At 40.3% G+C, this 20570-nt stretch overlaps 1 protein-coding gene across 1 annotated transcript in view; it reads left to right on the top strand.

Moving 5' to 3' along the window:
- Positions 1 to 20570, top strand: part of LOC134573739 (uncharacterized) — a 49927-nt gene that overhangs the window by 7297 nt on the left and 22060 nt on the right. The window contains exons 6-14 of the mRNA XM_063433516.1: positions 1934 to 2046; positions 2255 to 2376; positions 4874 to 5092; positions 5297 to 5443; positions 14506 to 14666; positions 15298 to 15362; positions 15831 to 15946; positions 16752 to 16912; positions 17103 to 17215. Coding sequence (XP_063289586.1) covers positions 1934 to 2046; positions 2255 to 2376; positions 4874 to 5092; positions 5297 to 5443; positions 14506 to 14666; positions 15298 to 15362; positions 15831 to 15946; positions 16752 to 16912; positions 17103 to 17215 — 1217 coding nt within the window. The remainder of the gene's footprint in view (positions 1 to 1933; positions 2047 to 2254; positions 2377 to 4873; positions 5093 to 5296; positions 5444 to 14505; positions 14667 to 15297; positions 15363 to 15830; positions 15947 to 16751; positions 16913 to 17102; positions 17216 to 20570) is intronic.

Raw genomic sequence — 20570 nt, 5'->3', positions numbered from 1 at the left:
TCACGATAAATATTATATAGACTATATAAATACATATTATATAGCATCACAATAAATATTATATAGACTATATAAATACATATTATATAGCGTAGCGATAAATATTATATAGACTATATAAATACATATTACACAGCGTCATGATAAATATTACATAGACTATATAAATACATATTATATAGCGTCACGATAAATATTATATAGACTATATAAATACTTATTACACAGCGTCATGATAAATACTACATAGACTATATAAATACATATTATATAGCGTCATGATAAATATTACAAAGACTATATAAATACATATTATATAGCATCACAATAAATATTATATAGACTATATAAATACATATTATATAGCGTCATGATAAATATTACATAGACTATATAAATACATATTATATAGCATCACAATAAATATTATATAGACTATATAAATACATATTATATAGCGTCACGATAAATATTATATAGACTATATAAATACATATTATATAGCATCACAATAAATATTATATAGACTATATAAATACATATTATATAGCGTCATGATAAATATTACATAGACTATATAAATACATATTATATAGCGTAACGATAAATATTATATAGACTATATAAATACATATTACACAGCGTCATGATAAATATTACATAGACTATATAAATACATATTATATAGCGTCACGATAAATATTATATAGACTATATAAATACTTATTACACAGCGTCATGATAAATATTATATAGACTATATAAATACATATTATATAGCGTCATGATAAATATTACATAGACTATATAAATACATATTATATAGCGTCATGATAAATATTACATAGACTATATAAATACATATTATATAGCGTAACGATAAATATTACATAGACTATATAAATACTTATTATATAGCGTCATGATAAATATTACATAGACTATATAAATACATATTATATAGCGTAACGATAAATATTACATAGACTATATAAATACTTATTATATAGCGTCACGATAAATATTACATAGACTATATAAATACATATTATATAGCATCACAATAAATATTATATAGACTATATAAATACATATTATATAGCGTCATGATAAATATTACATAGACTATATAAATACATATTATATAGCGTAACGATAAATATTACATAGACTATATAAATACTTATATAGCGTCACGATAAATATTACATAGACTATATAAATACATATTATATAGCATCACAATAAATATTATATAGACTATATAAATACATATTATATAGCGTCATGATAAATATTACATAGACTATATAAATACATATTATATAGCATCACAATAAATATTATATAGACTATATAAATACATATTATATAGCATCACAATAAATATTACATAGACTATATAAATACATATTATATAGCGTCACAATAAATATTATATAGACTATATAAATACATATTACACAGCGTCATGATAAATATTACATAGACTATATAAATACATATTATATAGCGTCACGATAAATATTATATAGACTATATAAATACTTATTACACAGCGTCATGATAAATATTACATAGACTATATAAATACATATTATATAGCGTCATGATAAATATTACATAGACTATATAAATACATATTATATAGCATCACAATAAATATTACATAGACTATATAAATACTTATTATATAGCGTCACGATAAATATTATATAGACTATATAAATACATATTATATAGCGTCATGATAAATATTACATAGACTATATAAATACATATTATATAGTGTTACGATAAATATTATATAGACTATATAAATACATATTATATAGCGTAACGATAAATATTACATAGACTATATAAATACTTATTATATAGCGTAACGATAAATATTATATAGATTATATAAATACATTCTTGGTGTCTGCAGGAATGGGTGTCCTCTATGATAAGTGATCAGGCTTGGACCGGTCTGAGTACCACATCCAGGGGTCTTATATGGACCTGGGCCGACGGCCAGACCCCAACTGTCTCAGCTTCCTGGTACGATATAACTAGGCTGACGGTGTCTGTGTCACTCACCCATAGAGCTTACAATTTAATGGTAAAATCAGTAAAAGCAGACATTTCACTGTTTAATAGTAATATGTAGAGTATTTCCCACTCCACAGAGACCCGCCAGAATAATATCAATTATTATAATTTACACCAGATGCATTCGGGAAGATTGACCGATTTCTGATCTGTTCAGGTTTTCTGTTACACCGCTTGGTTATATAAAGAACACTTTCTGTGTTATCATCACCTCCGCGCCGGCGTCTCTGGCCGCCCAGGAATGCATTCTCTCTTACCGCTGGGTGTGCGAGCAGTCTGGTAAGAGTTTATTTCTATTACTCGGAAAATACGAGCGGTTTAATAGATGAACATGTGCCCCGCTGACCTATTCAGGGTAGGCTTACTTACTAGCGCTCCCATCACCTGACGGTATAGTCTAGGGCGGCCTGTAATGGTGACTCTAAATACGAGGTAAGTCCCCCTCTCGCATATTATTACCATACAGGTATAGTCTAGGGCGGCCTGTAATGGTGACTCTAAATACGAGGTAAGTCCCCCTCTCGGATATTATTACCATACAGGTATAGTCTAGGGCGGCCTGTAATGGTAACTCTAAATACGCGGTAAGTCCCCCTCTCTGATATTATTACCATACAGGTATAGTCTAGGGCGGACTGTAATGGTGACTCTAAATACGAGGTAAGTCCCCCTCTCGGATATTATTACCATACAGGTATAGTCTAGGGCGGCCTGTAATCGTGACTCTAAATAAGAGGTAAGTCCCCCTCTCGGATATTATTACCATACAGGTATAGTCTAGGGCGGCCTGTAATGGTGTCTCTAAATACGAGGTAAGTCCCCCTCTCGGATATTATTACCATACAGGTATAGTCTAGGGCGGCCTGTAATGGTGTCTCTAAATACGAGGTAAGTCCCCCACTCGGATATTATTACCATACAGGTATAGTCTGGTGCGGCCTGTAATGGTGTCTCTAAATACGAGGTAAGTCCCCCACTCGGATATTATTACCATACAGGTATAGTCTAGGGCGCCTGTAATGGTGACTCTAAATACGAGGTAAGTCCCCCTCTCTGATATTATTACCATACAGGTATAGTCTAGGGCGGCCTGTAATGGTGTCTCTAAATACGAGGTAAGTCCCCCTCTCGGATATTATTACCATACAGGTATAGTCTAGGGCGGCCTGTAATGGTGTCTCTAAATACGAGGTAAGTCCCCCTCTCTGATATTATTACCATACAGGTATAGTCTAGGGCGGCCTGTAATGGTGTCTCTAAATACGAGGTAAGTCCCCCTCTCGGATATTACTACCATACAGGTATAGTCTAGGGCGGCCTGTAATGGTGTCTCTAAATACGAGGTAAGTCCCCCACTCGGATATTATTACCATACAGGTATAGTCTGGGGCGGCCTGTAATGGTGTCTCTAAATACGAGGTAAGTCCCCCACTCGGATATTATTACCATACAGGTATAGTCTAGGGCGCCTGTAATGGTGACTCTAAATAAGAGGTAAGTCCCCCTCTCGGATATTATTATCATACAGGTATAGTCTGGGGCGGCCTGTAATGGTGTTTCTAAATACGAGGTAAGTCTCCCTCTTAGATATTATTACCACATTGCATTGGAGAAGCCTGGTTGCCCACCTGTTGCCTCTGGACTATGGCTCCTGGAGTAGCCTGCTTGCCAGCCTCTTGCCCCAGGACTAAGGGCCCTGTAAAAGCCATGAAGAAAAGACTTGGTTTGTGCCATTTCTCCATGCTGTTCGGGAACCAAACATACCCATTGTGACGAGACCAATCTCACCACATTGCATTGGAGAAGCCTGGTTGCCCGCCTGTTGCCTCTGGACTATGGCCCCATGTTAAAAAGCCTTCTTTTCCCCTGAAGAATAGGCTTGTTCGTGCCTTTCTGCCCGGCGGTCGGTAGATTCAATCTACCGAACAAACAACCGAATGATTGGACCACCTGTATTGGGAGTGTGTCGGCAATTCTGGGGCAAGTCTGGGGTGGCCTGTAAAGGTGTCTCTAAATACGAGGTAAGTTCTCCTATCGGATATTATTACCATATAGGTATAGTCCTGGGCTACCTGTAATGGTGTCTCTAAATACAAGGTAGGTCCCCCTCTTGTATATTATTATCATACAGGTATAGTCTGGGCGGCCTGTAATGGTGACTCTAAATACGAGGGAAGTCCCCCTCTCGGATATTATTACCATACAGGTATAGTCTGGGGCGGCCTGTAATGGTGACTCTAAATACGAGGGAAGTCCCCCTCTTGGATATTATTACCATACAGGTATAGTCTGGGGCGGCCTGTAATGGTGTCTCTAAATACGAGGTAAGTCTTCCTATACAGGTATAGTCTGGGCGGCCTGTAATGGTGTCTCTAAATACTAGGTAAGTCCTCCTATACAGGTTTAGTCTGGGGCGGCCTGTAATGGTGTCTCTAAATACGAGGTAAGTCCTCCTATCGGATATTACCATACAGGTATAGTCTGGGGCGGCCTGTAATGGATTCTCTAAATACGAGGTAAGTGTCCCCTCTCGGATATTATTAGCATACAGGTGTAGTCTGGGGCTACATGTAATGGTGTCTCTAAATACAAAGTACGTTCCTCTCTGAGCATAAAGTGCAGGATTAGGTGAAGACACCGCTAGGCCAAATATCTTCAGAAATGAATTGAACGAATGGAGGATTTAAGTCAGGAAGAAATGGGGGATCAATTTGGACAGGTGTTGCCGGATCCACCCGTGTACACATTCTGATTATTATGTTTTGTTTTCCTGTAGTCCGGACCCCCTTCCAGCCGATCCCGGGGATGATCATTCTGGAGCCTCTGCCGACGAGTATGGCCGGTTACCCAGTACTGAGGGCTGCAGAGTTGGGGTGTCTGAGTAATATCCCACAATGCACTGGGGTGACCCTCTGGAATGGCATATATTTCTCTGCTAGTGGAACCCAGCTGGTAAAGCGCCAACTCGTGGGGAGCACAGCCTACCTGAGATCAGGTAACAGATAAACCTGCTGGCACACAGGACGCACACAGTCCACACACATCAGGGCCTTGTCTGACTTATGATCCCTAGGCATCCACCTTAGTTCATATTTTGTTAATAACTCCATGTAACAGTATAGGGAAACCAACATACACATTATTGGTGATAAACGGGTTCATGCTATTATATTAATAATACAATCTGTTTTGCCTCCAGCTTGCTCAGTGGGGTATTATGGCCCCAGATGTGCTCAGAAATGTCCAGCCTGCATGACAGGATTGGTGTGTAATTCTGCGCAGGGGGAGTGCCAGGGTACACAGACTTGTGTGTCCAAAACGACACTAATAATGGATTGTGTATACGGTCAGTCTTTATTAGTTATGATACACTTACTGTGCCAACTGTATTACTGTATAAACTGTATATACTATACTGACTGCACTAACTGTATTAACTGTATTTACTGTACTGACTGTATTTAATATACTGACTGTATTTACTGTACTGACTGTATCCCTGTATTAACTGTATTTACTGTACTGACTGTATCCCTGTATTAACTGTATTTACTGTACTAACTGTATTACTGTTTTAACTGTACTGCCAGTCCTAACTGTATTACTGTATTAACTGTTGTTACTGTACTGACTGTATTTAATATACTAGCTGTTCTAACGGTACTGACTGTACTAACTGTATTTACTATACTTACTGTACTAACTGTATTACTGTACTGACTGTATTACTGTACTGACTGTACTATTTACTATACTGACTGTATTAACTGTATTACTGTACTAACTGTGCTGACTGTACTCACTGTACCGACTGTATTTACTATACTGACTGTACTGACTGTATTGACTATACTGCCTGTACTTACTGTATTACTGTACTAACTGTGTGTACTGTTCTAACTGCTATACTGACTGTACTAACTGTATTGCTATACTTATTGCATTTACTATATTTACTGTATTTACTGTACTGACTGTCTTACTGCATTTACTGTACTTACTGTATAGTACTGACTGTACTTACTGCATTTACTGTACTTACTGTATAGTACTGACTGTACTTACTGCATTTACTGTACTTACTGTTTTGTACAGACTGTATGTACTATATTTACTATACTTACTGTATTGTACGAACTGTACTTACTGAATTTACTTTGCTGACTATTATTTCTGTACTTATCACATTTACTGCACTATATTTATTATACTGACTGCATTAACTGTACTTACTGTTCTAACTGTACTTACTGTATTGTACTGACTGTACATACTATATTTACTCTATTGCTACACCTACTGTATTGTACTAACTATACATACTATATTTACTGTATTGGATGTACTTACTGTATTATACTAACTGTACGTACTATATTTACTGTGTAACGAACGGTTGGTATTTCGTATACCTGTTCGTTCGTATGCTCCCGAAAGGCTAGGGACTTTGACTATAGCCTGTTCGCCTGGAGTGCTGATTCATCCGTTCACCCGAAATCCAAGTTGCATAAAGTAAAGCCAGCGGTTTGTCAGTCACATACCCAAACATCAGTCGAGACTTGATATTTTATTCTGGCCAGATGGGCTGCTTTTATACACATCAGGGATACAGTCAAATACACCCAAAACACTCCCACAACACGCCCATGAATTTCTGAGTAAGGATGACTGCATAAAAACATCAAATATTAAAAATACATAAAAACACATATAAGACAATAAGGAATCCCCACAAATATTATATCCCCGGATAGCTTGGGTCTGAGCACCCAAGTAATGTAAATAGTGCTCAGGTCCCATGAATACAGCCGAATCGCCACTTGGGTCAAGTTTTGACCGACCCCTCAAGAGGCGTCTGCCCAAATCAGTTCCAGAGTTTCAATGGTAACGGTCGGTCCATTTCGGGAGTTCCAAACCGAACAAAAAAATGAATGGTTCCCCTGGCTCATAGGTAGTGTTTGTTTACCTTGTTCATGCGAAAAAAACTCCCGAACAGCTCTCTCCTGGCTTTTCGCGGAAGATGCAGGCAATTCTATATTTTTACCCGTGGGTGTTCGCGAGGTCGAGCGTCCGACTTAGAGTTCCAGACACTCCACGACCAAGTCCCGCTGCTTGCGTTCATGCGACAAGATGGCCACCGTTTTCTCCAGCACATGGCGTTCGGTTATACGAACTGTGGTGAAAGTAACCTCACCACGGGCTCCTGTAGTAGCCTGCTTGCCAGCCTCTTGCCCTAGGACTAAGGGCCCTGTAAAAGCCATGAAGAAAAGACTTGGTTTGTGCCATTTCTCCATGCTGTTCGGGAACCAAACATACCCATTGTGACGAGACCAATCTCACCACATTGCATTGGAGAAGCCTGGTTGCCCGCCTGTTGCCTCTGGACTATGGCCCCATGCTAAAAAGCCTTCTTTTCCCCTGCATAAAAGGCTTGTTTGTGCCTTTCTGCCCGGCGGTCGGTAGATCCAATCTACCGAACAAACAACCGAATGACTGGACCACCTGTATTGGGAGTGTGTCGGCAATTTACCTCCCAGAAGCTGCGGTTAACCACAGCTTAATTGACAAATGCTGGGTGGCCTTTGTTCGTTTGCCAAACACGTGGTGGCGGCCATTTTAAAGTCCCAAACGGCCAGCGGTGTTCAGTGCCCAAACTATGGAACTGTAAACGGACACTTATTTGCGCGAACACCGCTGAGCCGTCAGCCTCCTTGCTTCTGCATTCGGTCATTTATCCGGATGCCTGTTCATTCGGTAGTTTAAACCGTATGAACAGCATTACCCCAGATAGCCATGCCATGGAGCCTATTCGTGTAACGAAAGACTATGGGAAAGACTTTGGCTCCATGGCGATTGAAATGTATGTATGTGATCTGAGCGCCATTTGGTAATAATGTGCGCTCAGATCTAAGCTATCTGGGGATAGGTAGAATGTATATGTTTTGTGCAACAGTTGTAACTTTATACATTTTTATGTCTTTTACTGTCTTTTACTGCGGTGGTTAATGGAGTTTTGCCTCTGTCCTGGGAGATAATTGGATTACTTCCCAATTTTCTCCAGGACAGAGGGAGGGACATTAGGATGCATTGTGGGGATGTTTTACCTCTGTGTGTCTGTCATTGGTTCATGTCTGTCCTTTGTCACAGTCTTCCATCTGGTCCCCTAGGGGAGTGTCCACCAGGTGGAAGACCTGCATAAATACTGGGCAGGTAGCCCTCAATAAACCAGACCACTGCTTGACCCTCGGAGTGCTAGGAGTGTAAACCTATTTGTATGTTTTTTTCCTATTCGGCTGTTTACAGCATTCGTATGGTTCCGGTTTGCCTGTTTACGGCATTCATATGCTTCTCCGGTTTGGTGGATTGGTGTCTACAGTAGCTGCCTGTATATCTGGAAGGGAATATCTCCTAAATGGCTGTTAACCCCTTTTATGCCTGGGGGTGCCGTTACACTCATGAACTCTTAACGATTCTAACCACAGTGTTCTAATTGTCTGTCTAGGTGGCCGCAGTTTGAATGAACGACCAGTTTGCCGCAGTTTGAATGAACGACCAGGTGGCCGCAGTTTGAATGAACGCAGCCATCTTGTTCCCGCGAACGCAGGCAGCGGTGTTTAGTCGCTGAGCTCATGGAAATGAAATCGGACACTAAAACTCCCGAACACCGCTGGACTTCCATCAGCCTGTGTTCATTTCTACACCACCTGGAAGGACACTGTTTGGTGGAATAGTTCGTCTGGATGAGGGGAACAAGCTCCACGGTATGACTATTGACTACGTTCAGTAGTTTGTTAGTTTTAAACTACCGAACTTGACCGACAGCTACCACTTTTTTCCCTGGAACTGTTTTAGGCATAGGACCATGTGTGCAGTCGGTCAAATTTTGACTTCCATGGAAAACCCGAACCCCTGTACCGATCTGGGTGATTTTTGAGAATGTTGGTCACCTAGATCAGGGCTATCAGGGGATGTGACTTTTGTGGGGTTTTCATGTGTTTTGGGGGTACTTTTAGGGTATCTGTAAAAGGTGTTTTCTGTGCCTGGAGATAATTACGTTTGTACAGTTCCTGACTCAGTTATCTCTCAGGCACAGGGGAGGGATTACCCTGTTGTTTTGTATAGAAAACCCCTTGCATGGGCTATTGCATAAAAGGCCGTGTGTGGCCTCTAATAAAGAGATGACTCCAAGCATTAAGCCTTGGCTCGTGTGTGGGGGGAACAGCTATACTACTATATCACTTGCTCTATTACTACCTATACAGCTATACTCTCTTGGAGGAGAGGTCTTCCCACTGGGAGCTGGATCCAGGTGTTTGGTCCAGGGTGAGAAGAGACGTCGAGACCCTAGCAAAACTGCATTGGCTAAGGGGGCTACGGTGGTTATGGTGTCCGGTGCAGTGCTTATGGTACTAGAGCACTAGGAAGCGTGATTGGTGGAGGTACCTAGTAGGGGTGCCTTTCGGTCCGCCACACAGAGAAAGCACTTAATTCTGTGGTTTCTTAATGAGCCAGAGGGATGGTCGATGTTCGGTAGATTTAACTACCGAATTCAGGGAAAGTAACTTGGGGAATAAAGTATATAGTTTTGTCACATTGCTCCCCCCCAGTTCTCTGGTGCCACATACCCACCTAGACCCCGACAGGTTGGCTTGGGGATGTCCAGGAAAAATAATTACGGTTCCAATTCTGTCTGCCTGGATAATCCATCTGCATTGCCGTTTTGTTTGCCTGGCCTGTACTGAAATTGTAGGGTTGCAAGGCACCAGTGCAGCAAACAGGGTTTATCTCCAGTGGACATGTGTATTCATTATCGGATGAATTTTCTGACTTTTTCGTATTTGTTTACTATAACATAAACAAAAGTCCTACATACGAATTATATACGAAACGAAAGGGCAAATAGCGAATGCACCTTTTTGTTTCAGTTCTTTCGTTTAATAGAAAGAGGAGAATTAACCCCCACAGCACTTAGGAGAAACAAAAAAAACTGGATCTCCCTGCAGCAGCAGGAGACTTAACCCATGCGTGTAAGAGTCTTGGGCCGGAACTTACCACCTATTCGTATGTTTTATCCTTTATTTTGTATGTTTTATCCTTTTTCCGTTCGGGAGTACTTCATATGAACAGAATCCGTTCATCTCCTGAACGAGGACCACCCCTGTACCCCATTAGAACACCAGATAACACCAGCAACTTAAGTGCAAAACCGCAAGGGCAGTAATTAATAATTAATATGGGGATCATAGTGACCCCCATAGGTTTTAATGCAGGGAGTAGGAATAGTTATTTATTACAAGGAGGGAGCTAGTAGCGCTGCCGGCTCCCTCCTTCCTTCCTTTTCTTTTGTGCATGTGCAGTGTTATTTTCATCTTAATTTTCACCAAAATTCATCTGAAAATCGAATGTTTTACGGACGAAATAACGAATGGCCGAATTTAATTTTTAGTTAGTACGAATTCATGCGTACGAAACGAAAATGTCACTTGTGCACATGTCTAATCTCCAGCGACTCTGTTCAGCCAGATGAGGGGGTTGTGGTCTGTCATCAAAGTGAAGGGATGACCATAGAGATAGGGCTGCAATTTCTTTAATGCCCATACAAGAGCCAAACATTTTTCCATGGTGGCATAGCTGACTTCCCTGGTGAACAGTTTTTGACTCAGATATGCCACCAGGTGCTCCATTTCGTCATCCCCCACTTGGCTTAGCACGGCTCCCAGCCCAAACATGGAGGCATCTGTGTGGACAAGAAACTTTTTTTTATTTTTTATTTTAGTTGTGCAGATGATCACAAGATATAAACAGACGCCACAATAGCGTGTTGCAAGCATTACAGATGATAGACAGTGGCATAGAAGTTCGCACATTTTTTTTAGAGTTAAGTAAAATAGCAGGGTCACATGCTTATCCAACATATGCAAAGTGTGTGTAACGTGTCTTCATCGCTTAATAATGGTAATTTTGCTTAATGAGGTTAAGTAACAGGCTTATAGAATTAGGATTATAACAGGAAAACAGGATTATAGAACGCTCAAAATATATCGCTGGTTGCCACAGTGAGACATTTGCTATATATCGCTAGTTGTCAACCTAGCACATATAAAGGGTGTCACCAGATGCTGTTATAGACATATGAGATCCTCAGTTGGTTGCCAATATTAAACACATGGGGAGATGTCCTGAGAGAGAGGGGCACCAAAGCAAGTGAGAATAAGTGAAGATATTAGGCTTTACAGTGGTGTGAGTAGGGTGGCCTCGGCCAGAGATTCCAGTCCCTGCCCGTCGTCCCCTTACATGGGGCTGCGTGTGTGGTCTGGATGAGTCTGCCTGTCCAATGCACCTACGTGAGGCTTAGTCCAGCGGATCCGTCGATGGTGCCGATGGGAACTGCTTCCAGGCTTCCCGAGGATGCCGCATGCGGGAGGCACGTGCAGGCGATTGTGTGCAGGTATGGAGCAAATCACCTAAATACAGAATAAACAGCGATCCTATGGATCTAGCAATGTGCTTGTTCTATTAATTCCCCAGGAGGCTCTCAGGGTTTTAGGGCAGGTTGCGAGTCAATCGTGTAAGCAGAACAAAGGAGAAATAAGAAAAAACAGTGTTCGCTGGGATGCCTGATGAGAAAAACAAAACCATGTTCGCTAGGATGCCAAAGGACAGTGTGAGTATGGTAATTGCAGTCAAGGAATGCGTATCTATTGCAAGGTAAGGATACCGCAAGTGTCCTCTGCGTGATAAGAGCTTCCCTGTAGGCTGCTTAGCCGATGCCCTGCGGTGGGAGGCTGCAGATTTGTAAGAGCCAGATGGCCCCGACTGCTAGTGCTGTAGGGGTTCCGCCGGAGTTCACCTCCCCGGTCTGCTCGGGGATCTTAAGGTCTTCTTGCAGAGGGTTTCTTCTCTTTTCCCTTGTGCTTGCGGGTCGTGTCCCAGGGTCTGTCCTCTCTTGGCCTTCTGCCCAGGATGCTTGGGACGAATTCTGGGCCATCTGGGACTTGAGCAGGTGCCTGTTAGGTGGGTGTTCTGCTTCTGCTGCTGCACAGGGCTAGCCGGCATTGGTTGCACCGTGGTCTGTGATCTGGCAGGTTTCAGGCGTGTCTCTAGTGGGATAGGGTGCCGGTCTTTGTAGATCGGTCGTTCAGTTCTCATGAGCTGTTTTGCTGCCCGTCGTCTCCTTGCTTGGAACCTGTGGTGCGCATCCTCCACTGCTTTTAGCTTGGGTAGGCAGCGTGCACCAGGCTTCATAACTGCCTGCTTCGATAGGTTAGGGGTTTTTCCCCTCTGTCTGGATCTCGCCTCCGGCACCCTCCTCTGCTGTCACCAGGCTCCCTTCTCCCCTTGCTCATTGTCAGCGTTGGTGGAGGAGAGTCTGCGCTGCAGTTTTACCCAAAAATTCCCAAAGATTTCATTGATTCTCCTCACGGAGTCTGCTGAGGGATCTTGCATTACCTCTCGCTTGGAGCCCTTGCCATGCGGCATCAAGGGGCAAAGCTCCGCCATTTTGGATCCCCAATCAAGGCCGCGTGGCCTAGCGCAGTTAGTAGGTGTGGACTGAGTCTTTAGGTCACTTGAGAGGGACCGGGATGACCCCCACCGGTCCAGAGGGGGGGTAGGAGTGCTGCAGGCTCCGTTACCAGAGCACGAGAGGATCGTCCGCTTCCACTCAGCTCCGCTCCGGGTAGGCCGCAGCAGGGTTCCCAGGTACTCAACAAAAGATACACCCGGGTTTGGTGTCGGTCTGCTTGTCTGGGATCCCCCGTCCTGATGAGAGTGTGAGGCTTGAGTACCAGTCGTTTTTTGCTGTGTTTAAGCGTTTATTTGAGCCAGTTGGTCAGGAGCTCTGGCTTGCTGCGCCCAAGAAACTTTTTAGTATAGGTTGGGGCGGCCAATACAGGTGCCTCGCTCAGTGCTGTCTAGAGTCTCTGGAAAGCGGCCCCGCACTCCGGGGACCACACTACCTGTCTGGGAAGCGACTGCCTCTGGATATCTAATAGCATTACCTACTACCACAAGGATGTAGCTCTTACCCGAGGTGCTGGGCTTACAAAGGGGGCCTATCAAGTCCTCCGCTACTTGGTGGAAGGGTTCTTCTATTAGGGGCAAAGGGTAAAGTTTGGGCCTCGGGAGGCCACCCCTCTTCCCTATCTTTTGGCAGGCATCACACATCCTGCAGTAATTCTGCAGGTCACGTGTGATCCCTGTCCTGAAGAAGGTCTGGGTTAACCGGTCTTTAGTTTTCCGGATACTCAGATGTCCTGCTAGTGCAATGTCGTGGCTGAGCTTGAGTAGCTCAGCCCTATATTTACAGGGCACTATCTGCTGCCTTTTCGCTACTTGCTCAGCTCCAATCCCTGTGTCACCCTGTATAATAACCCCTTCTCCCATTAAAACCTTTCCTGTGCTATATCTCCCTGGGGGGACTCTGCTACCTTCCTATACCCTTCTAATGTGGGGTCTGCCCTCTGTTCCTGTTCAAACCCTTGGGGGGTACCCCAGAACAAGATGGGAATTTTAGCTATTGATGGCATACAGGGTCCTACTTGAGGGTCCTCGGAGTGTGACCGCTCCCCCTGGCGGGCTTGCAATCTTATAGTCACCAGGAATGTCTCCTCTGGGTAGGGGTTGGCGAGCTGAGATGTCAGGCAGCCCAGGTTATTTCCCAACAACACCTATGTGGGTAATTCTCTCATAATGCCGACCTCCATGCTTGGCTTCCGAGCCCTAGTTAAGGTGCATTCGGGTAGTTGGGAGTTTGTAGATGGCTCCTCCTGCCACCCTCACAGCTACTGTTTTGTTGGTGCGGGCTTGGGACTTTATCTTGTGCGGCTGTACTAGGGTGAGGGTAGCGCCATTGTCTCTCAGGCCCCTTGCCTCCTGTCCGTCGATGTTGACCCACTGGTGATGATCATGCAGAACAGTCCACTGTTCCTCGTTGTGTCCTTATGTGGTGGGAACTTGTAAGGGCTATCCTGCTACACTCTCTGGAGTTGGAGAGGTCTACCCACTGAAAGCAGAGAAAACATATCTGAAGCATATCAGACTGATCCCACCCATACGGGCAGTCCAGATCCGAAATGCCAGCAATGTTCTCTCTGTAATGGGCCAAGATGAGCTAAAACCAGCTTGAGATCTATCCACCGGGGACTCACCGAAGGGCAGGTTATTTCAGCTGCTGTCCGTTCTCAGTATACTTACTGTACTGACTATACTTAGTGTATTTACTATAATTCTGTACTGGCTATACTTACTGTATTTACTCTACTTACTGTATTGTACTAACTGTACTAACTGTACGTACTATATATACTGTACTTAGTGTATTTACTAGAATTCTGTACTGGCTGTACTAATTATATTTCCTGGCTGAGGTCTAATGGCTGTATTGTGGGTGTTTGTTTCTTGATGCAGCTCTGACCAGCACCCTCTGCCCTAGTGACCGTTGGCGATTATGGAATAAAGGCTGTTATTATATAGAGACGACAACCGCTACAACTGCTCCAGATTCATCCCTGTTCTGTGACAGATTTCGAGAAACGAACCTTCTGACTGTGGATACAGACACAGAAAAGGTTTCGTACCGGGTCCAGTAACAATCATAGATAAGAGGATTTGGTTTTTGCTTCTATTTTTGTACTTTTGATAATGTGTTCCAAAATTAACAGGGATTTCCTTTAAAATGAGTTTGTGATCATCAAAACCTGTACAGCACAGAGTCTGCTGCAGGTAATTATAAAAATTTAATTTACGGAGACTAACCAAACACCCGGGAGACGCTTTGCTTCGAATAAATGTGTTAAAGATGGCAGATTAGCGTAATGCACGTTCTAAATCCACCCATCTTGTCAGTTAAAGAGAACGGTAATAATGAAATCATCGAACATTTAGTTGGAGATTTATCAACTCAAAAACAGTGCTATGTTGGGTGCAAAGTGCTAAAGGTTGGCAGACATTTTATTGGTTTCCATGGTGATTGCTCCGTATTTAGTCCTTTATCGCAGAATCGCCGTGTTCTTCAGGTATTCTAAGGTTGTTACTTTTGTAGAAAGTGTCGGGGGCTGTCACTGCACTGGTCCCCCCCCCCCCCTACCCTGTGCTGAGGCTTCTCTGCCAACCATGGGACCATAAATATGACAGTCTGTGTGGAAACATCTGCTGTAATATATGAACTAATTGCTCTTTATTTATTTTCTTTACCTATAGAGCTGGATTGTGAAGGCCATTCAGCGAATTACACAGGATTCTGGGACTGAAAGCGGTACTTACTGGTAAAGTATATTTATTTAGAGACTGTACAATACAGTGTTGGGTACGGTAATGGGCACACATTGGCCAGGTCTGTTTGCCATTGTCCTGAACCTTTACAGTCTAAACTATGACTTCCACACTACGTTAAACTACAGTTCCCATAATTCACCTCCTACTCACTCTGCTTTATGGGAAATATTGCTATTTATCAGGAGACTATAGAATAGCATTTCTAACCTGCTATTTGTGCGCAAAAATAATTGACCTTGCAGAGCTAACAGCTAATTCTGAAATAAAGAAACGGCAAATTTTATGAAAGTAAGCTCTGTGCGTATCTCAGGAATTTGCATGAAAAGGGATAAATGATCCATTATTGTCCATTGGTCAATATTATGTGTTAGACGTATGGACCTGTGGAAGGTCTCAGAATACTCCAGTGAAGACGTCGGGTCAGTAAGTGAATGGTTCACAATGAATTATTTTTCCAGGCTGCAGGCAAGTGGCGCAGGGATGAGATCGGACTGTCCCGCCATCACAGCTGGCGGAGAGCGCGTGGTGCGATCCTGCCAGCTGCCATCTTTATTTATATGTGAGGGTAAAGAAGGTAGGTCTCAGTTATATTACCTACTAGAATAGTGAAGGGTGGGCTAACTTTGGGTATTGCAGCCCTTTGGCCTACGTTTCCCAAGATGCTTCAGCAGCCGTTAGGCAATTGAAGCTATCAATGCCTTTGGTTCCATAGGCTGCCATCACTATGTTGCTACAGCGAAGGGATTTTTTTTGTAATCAGACATTTTACATATTTCATATTCTTTAATTTACGCAGCCACAGCAAATCAACGCAAACCCAATCCTCACAAAACAAATTGCTTTAAAATAGCGTAGCTGATCGGAGTGGCGTACGATTGCTGTGTACCATGTGCAAACTGGTTACAGGAACGACACTCCGCACAACAAAGAACATTTTCATAGAATAGCTAAATGAACATTGTACTGCACTCTGGGATATGTGGATGCTTTATACATTATATTGATATCACACTTGCTTTTATCACAATTTTCATATAACGAGCAACGAGAGTTCTGAGCTCTCTGATGTTAATTTTGAGCATATTTGGCGACTGCCGTCTGCACACGTGGAATGTTGGCGACTGACAATCAATGGCGCTCGCACATTCCATGCTGCTCATGTCCTCCCCTCAGCCCACCTTTCATACAGTGAGGGGGGAGTGATGCCACTACAGGAGGATCGGGCTGCCGGGAGAACGTGGCCTTAGTGTCGGATCTCAGTTCGGTTTATCCTTTAATTTCTTTATTATTATTTTTCACGGTCGGACACCATGCCAGCCTGGGCTACTACAACCAAAGCAGTTCTCATGTAATAAGATTTTGTTTGATTTCTCCCACAGGTTTGCTAAGTCGCTGCCCGGTGGATCCAAAATGGCAGCATTGGCGGAGGAACTGTTATTTCCAGGATCCTTCGCTCTCGCTGAGCTGGCAAGACGCTCGGCTAAACTGTAACAGTTTTAAAGGGACAAAGCTCCTGTACTTAACCTCAACCAAAGAAAAGGTGAAAAGCTGTTTCTACATTCTAAACAGAGAATTGCGCAGAATTGAGAACAGATGTAAAATGCATAAGAAAAAACGAATTTAAATGTTAAAACGTTACTGTTCATGTTCAGTGAGTATATCCCTGAATCGACTTAGTCCCAGACTAAAGAAAGTGTAAAAAATAATAATAAATCTTCTATCTCTTCCAGGACGCGGTCTGCTCCTTGTTTAAAGGGTCTTCGTGGACAGGACTCAATGATCAGAACGTGGAGTCCGTGTTTGAATGGACCACGGGAGAGCCGATCAGTCCAGAGGTTGCGCAGTGAGTGACGTTATCATATTACTAGGGATATCGAAAAATAAATAAATCAAGGAATATCCCCTGACTTAGACCTGAGGGTAAAAACCAATTCTATTTAGACATTGGGGGGTACTAGGCACTGCCCCAGAGGCATTAATTAAATCAAAGGAAGGGCAGCCTCCACAGCGAGTACTTACCTCCTATTGCCCAAGGCTGCACACACCCCTGGCAGTAAGTTTTCACGTTTAGTGAATACGGCATTTCATAAAACAGTGTCAGTGGAAAAATCTAGATTATTTTTTTTCTCCTACGTAAACGTAGTAATGTGTGCAAATATTTTACTAATTTGTAGGAATTTAATCAGATATTAATGCAGTTTGCACTGTAACCCACAGGGGGCAGTAGAAATATACTTTTAATGTAAAGGAGCCTGCGTTTGCATGTAATTCACACAGTAACCAGTCGGAGACAGTAGATCACACCACATTTTCCTGCAGTATTGGGAGGCTTTGAATCCCATTAACATGGCTTATAAAGAGAATTAGTCAATGGCCAATAATGTGAATTAATAAATGACCAATAAGGTGAATTAATAAATGGCAAATATTGTGAATTATTAAATGGCCAATAATGTGAATTAATAAATGGCCAATAATGAGAATTATTAAATGGCCAATATTGAGAATTAATAAATGGCCAATAATGTGAATTATTAAAGGCCAATAATGTGAATTAATAAATGGCCAATAATGAGAATTATTAAATGGCTAATAATATGAAATGAATACCGGGTTTTATTACAATCAGTAATACCACACAGGTGTGTAATATATTTATTTTGATTTATTTTACTTTGTGAATCCCCCAGGGGGTGCACAATGCAATCCCATTCACACACCTTGCACAGGTAAACCCACAATTAGATAAAATAATGTCCATTTAGCTCCTGGTGCCCGTCCCCAGCTCACTTTATAATTATTGATTAATTAGCGCTCCTGGGCAAAGCCTTGCAGTGCTGGGGTAGATCATTGGCTGAGAGTGTCAACTGATTGCTCTGTTGGGGTCCACGCAGGGAGAAGGTAGCGCGTCAGAGTTAAACTGTTACATATTATTTACATAGTAATATATCACGCTATTTCCATAGTAATATATCACGCTATTTACATAGTAATATATCACGTTATTTACATAGTAATATATCACGTTATTTACATAGTAATATATCACGCTATTTACATAGTAATATATCACGCTATTTCCATAGTAATATATCACGTTGTTTACATAGTAATATATCACGTTATTTACATAGTAATATATCACGCTATTTACATAGTAATATATCACGCTATTTACATAGTAATATATCACGTTATTTAAATAGTAATATATCACGTTATTTACATAGTAATATATCACGTTATTTACATAGTAATATATCACGCTATTTACATAGTAATATATCACGCTATTTACATAGTAATATATCACGCTATTTACATAGTAATATATCACGCTATTTACAGAGTAATATATCACGCTATTTACATAGTAATATGTCACATGTTATTTACATAGTAATATATCAAGCTATTTACATAGTAATATATCACGTCATTTACATAGCAATATATCACGTTATTTACATAGTAATATATCACGCTATTTACATAGTAATATGTCACATGTTATTTACATAGTAATATATCACGTTATTTACATAGTAATATATCACGCTATTTACATAGTAATATATCACGCTATTTACATAGTAATATATCACGCTATTTGTATAGTAACATATCACGCTATTTACATAGTAATATATCACGCTATTAACATAGTAATATATCACGCTATTTACATAGTAATATGTCACATGTTATTTACATAGTAATGTATCACACGTTGTTTAAATAGTAATATATCACGTTATTTACATAGTAATATATCGCGCTATTTACATAGTAATATATTACGCTATTTACATAGTAATATATCACGCTATTTACATAGTAATATATCACGCTATTTACATAGTAATATATCACGCTATTTACATAGTAATGTATCACACGTTGTTTAAATAGTAATATATCACGTTATTTACATAGTAATATATCACGCTATTTACATAGTAATATATCACTCTATTTACATGATAATATATCACGCTATTTACATAGTAATGTATCACACGTTGTTTAAATAGTAATATATCACGCTATTTACATAGTAATATATCATGCTATTTACATAGTAATATATCACACTATTTACATAGTAATATATCACGTTATTTACATAGTAATATATCACGTTATTTACATAGTAATATATCACACGTTATTTACATAGTAATATATCATGCTATTTACATAGTTATATATCATGCTATTTACATAGTAATATATCACGCTATTTACATAGTAATATATCACGCTATTTACATAGTAATGTATCACACGTTGTTTAAATAGTAATATATCACGTTATTTACATAGTAATATATCGCGCTATTTACATAGTAATATATCACGCTATTTACATAGTAATATATCACGCTATTTACATAGTAATATATCACGCTATTTACATAGTAATATATCACGCCATTTACATAGTAATGTATCACACGTTGTTTAAATAGTAATATATCACGTTATTTACATAGTAATATATCACGCTATTTACATAGTAATATATCACTCTATTTACATAGTAATATATCACGCTATTTACATAGTAATATATCACGCTATTTACATAGTAATATATCACGTTATTTACATAGTAATATATCACGCTATTTACATAGTAATATATCACGCTATTTACATAGTAATATGTCACGTTATTTACATAGTAATATATCACGTTATTTACATAGTAATATATCACTCTATTTACATAGTAATATGTCACGCTATTTACATAGTAATATATCACGTTATTTACATAGTAATATATCACGCTATTTACATAGTAATATATCACGCTATTTCCATAGTAATTTATCACGTTATTTACATAGTAATATATCACGTTATTTACATAGTAATATATCACGCTATTTACATAGTAATATATCACGCTATTTACATAGTAATATATCACGCTATTTACATAGTAATATATCACGTTATTTACATAGTAATATAACACGCTATTTACATAGTAATATATCACGTTATTTACATAGTAATATATCACATTATTTACATAGTAATATATCACGCTATTTACATAGTAATATATCACGCTATTTCCATAGTAATTTATCACGTTATTTACATAGTAATATATCACGCTATTTACATAGTAATATATCACATTATTTACATAGTAATATATCACGTTATTTACATAGTAATAT

This window comes from Pelobates fuscus, chromosome 9, assembly GCF_036172605.1.
Source record: "Pelobates fuscus isolate aPelFus1 chromosome 9, aPelFus1.pri, whole genome shotgun sequence".
Lineage (NCBI taxonomy): Eukaryota > Metazoa > Chordata > Amphibia > Anura > Pelobatidae > Pelobates > Pelobates fuscus.
Note: the sequence above shows the minus strand (reverse complement) of the source record. Positions and strands in the feature narration are given on the sequence as shown.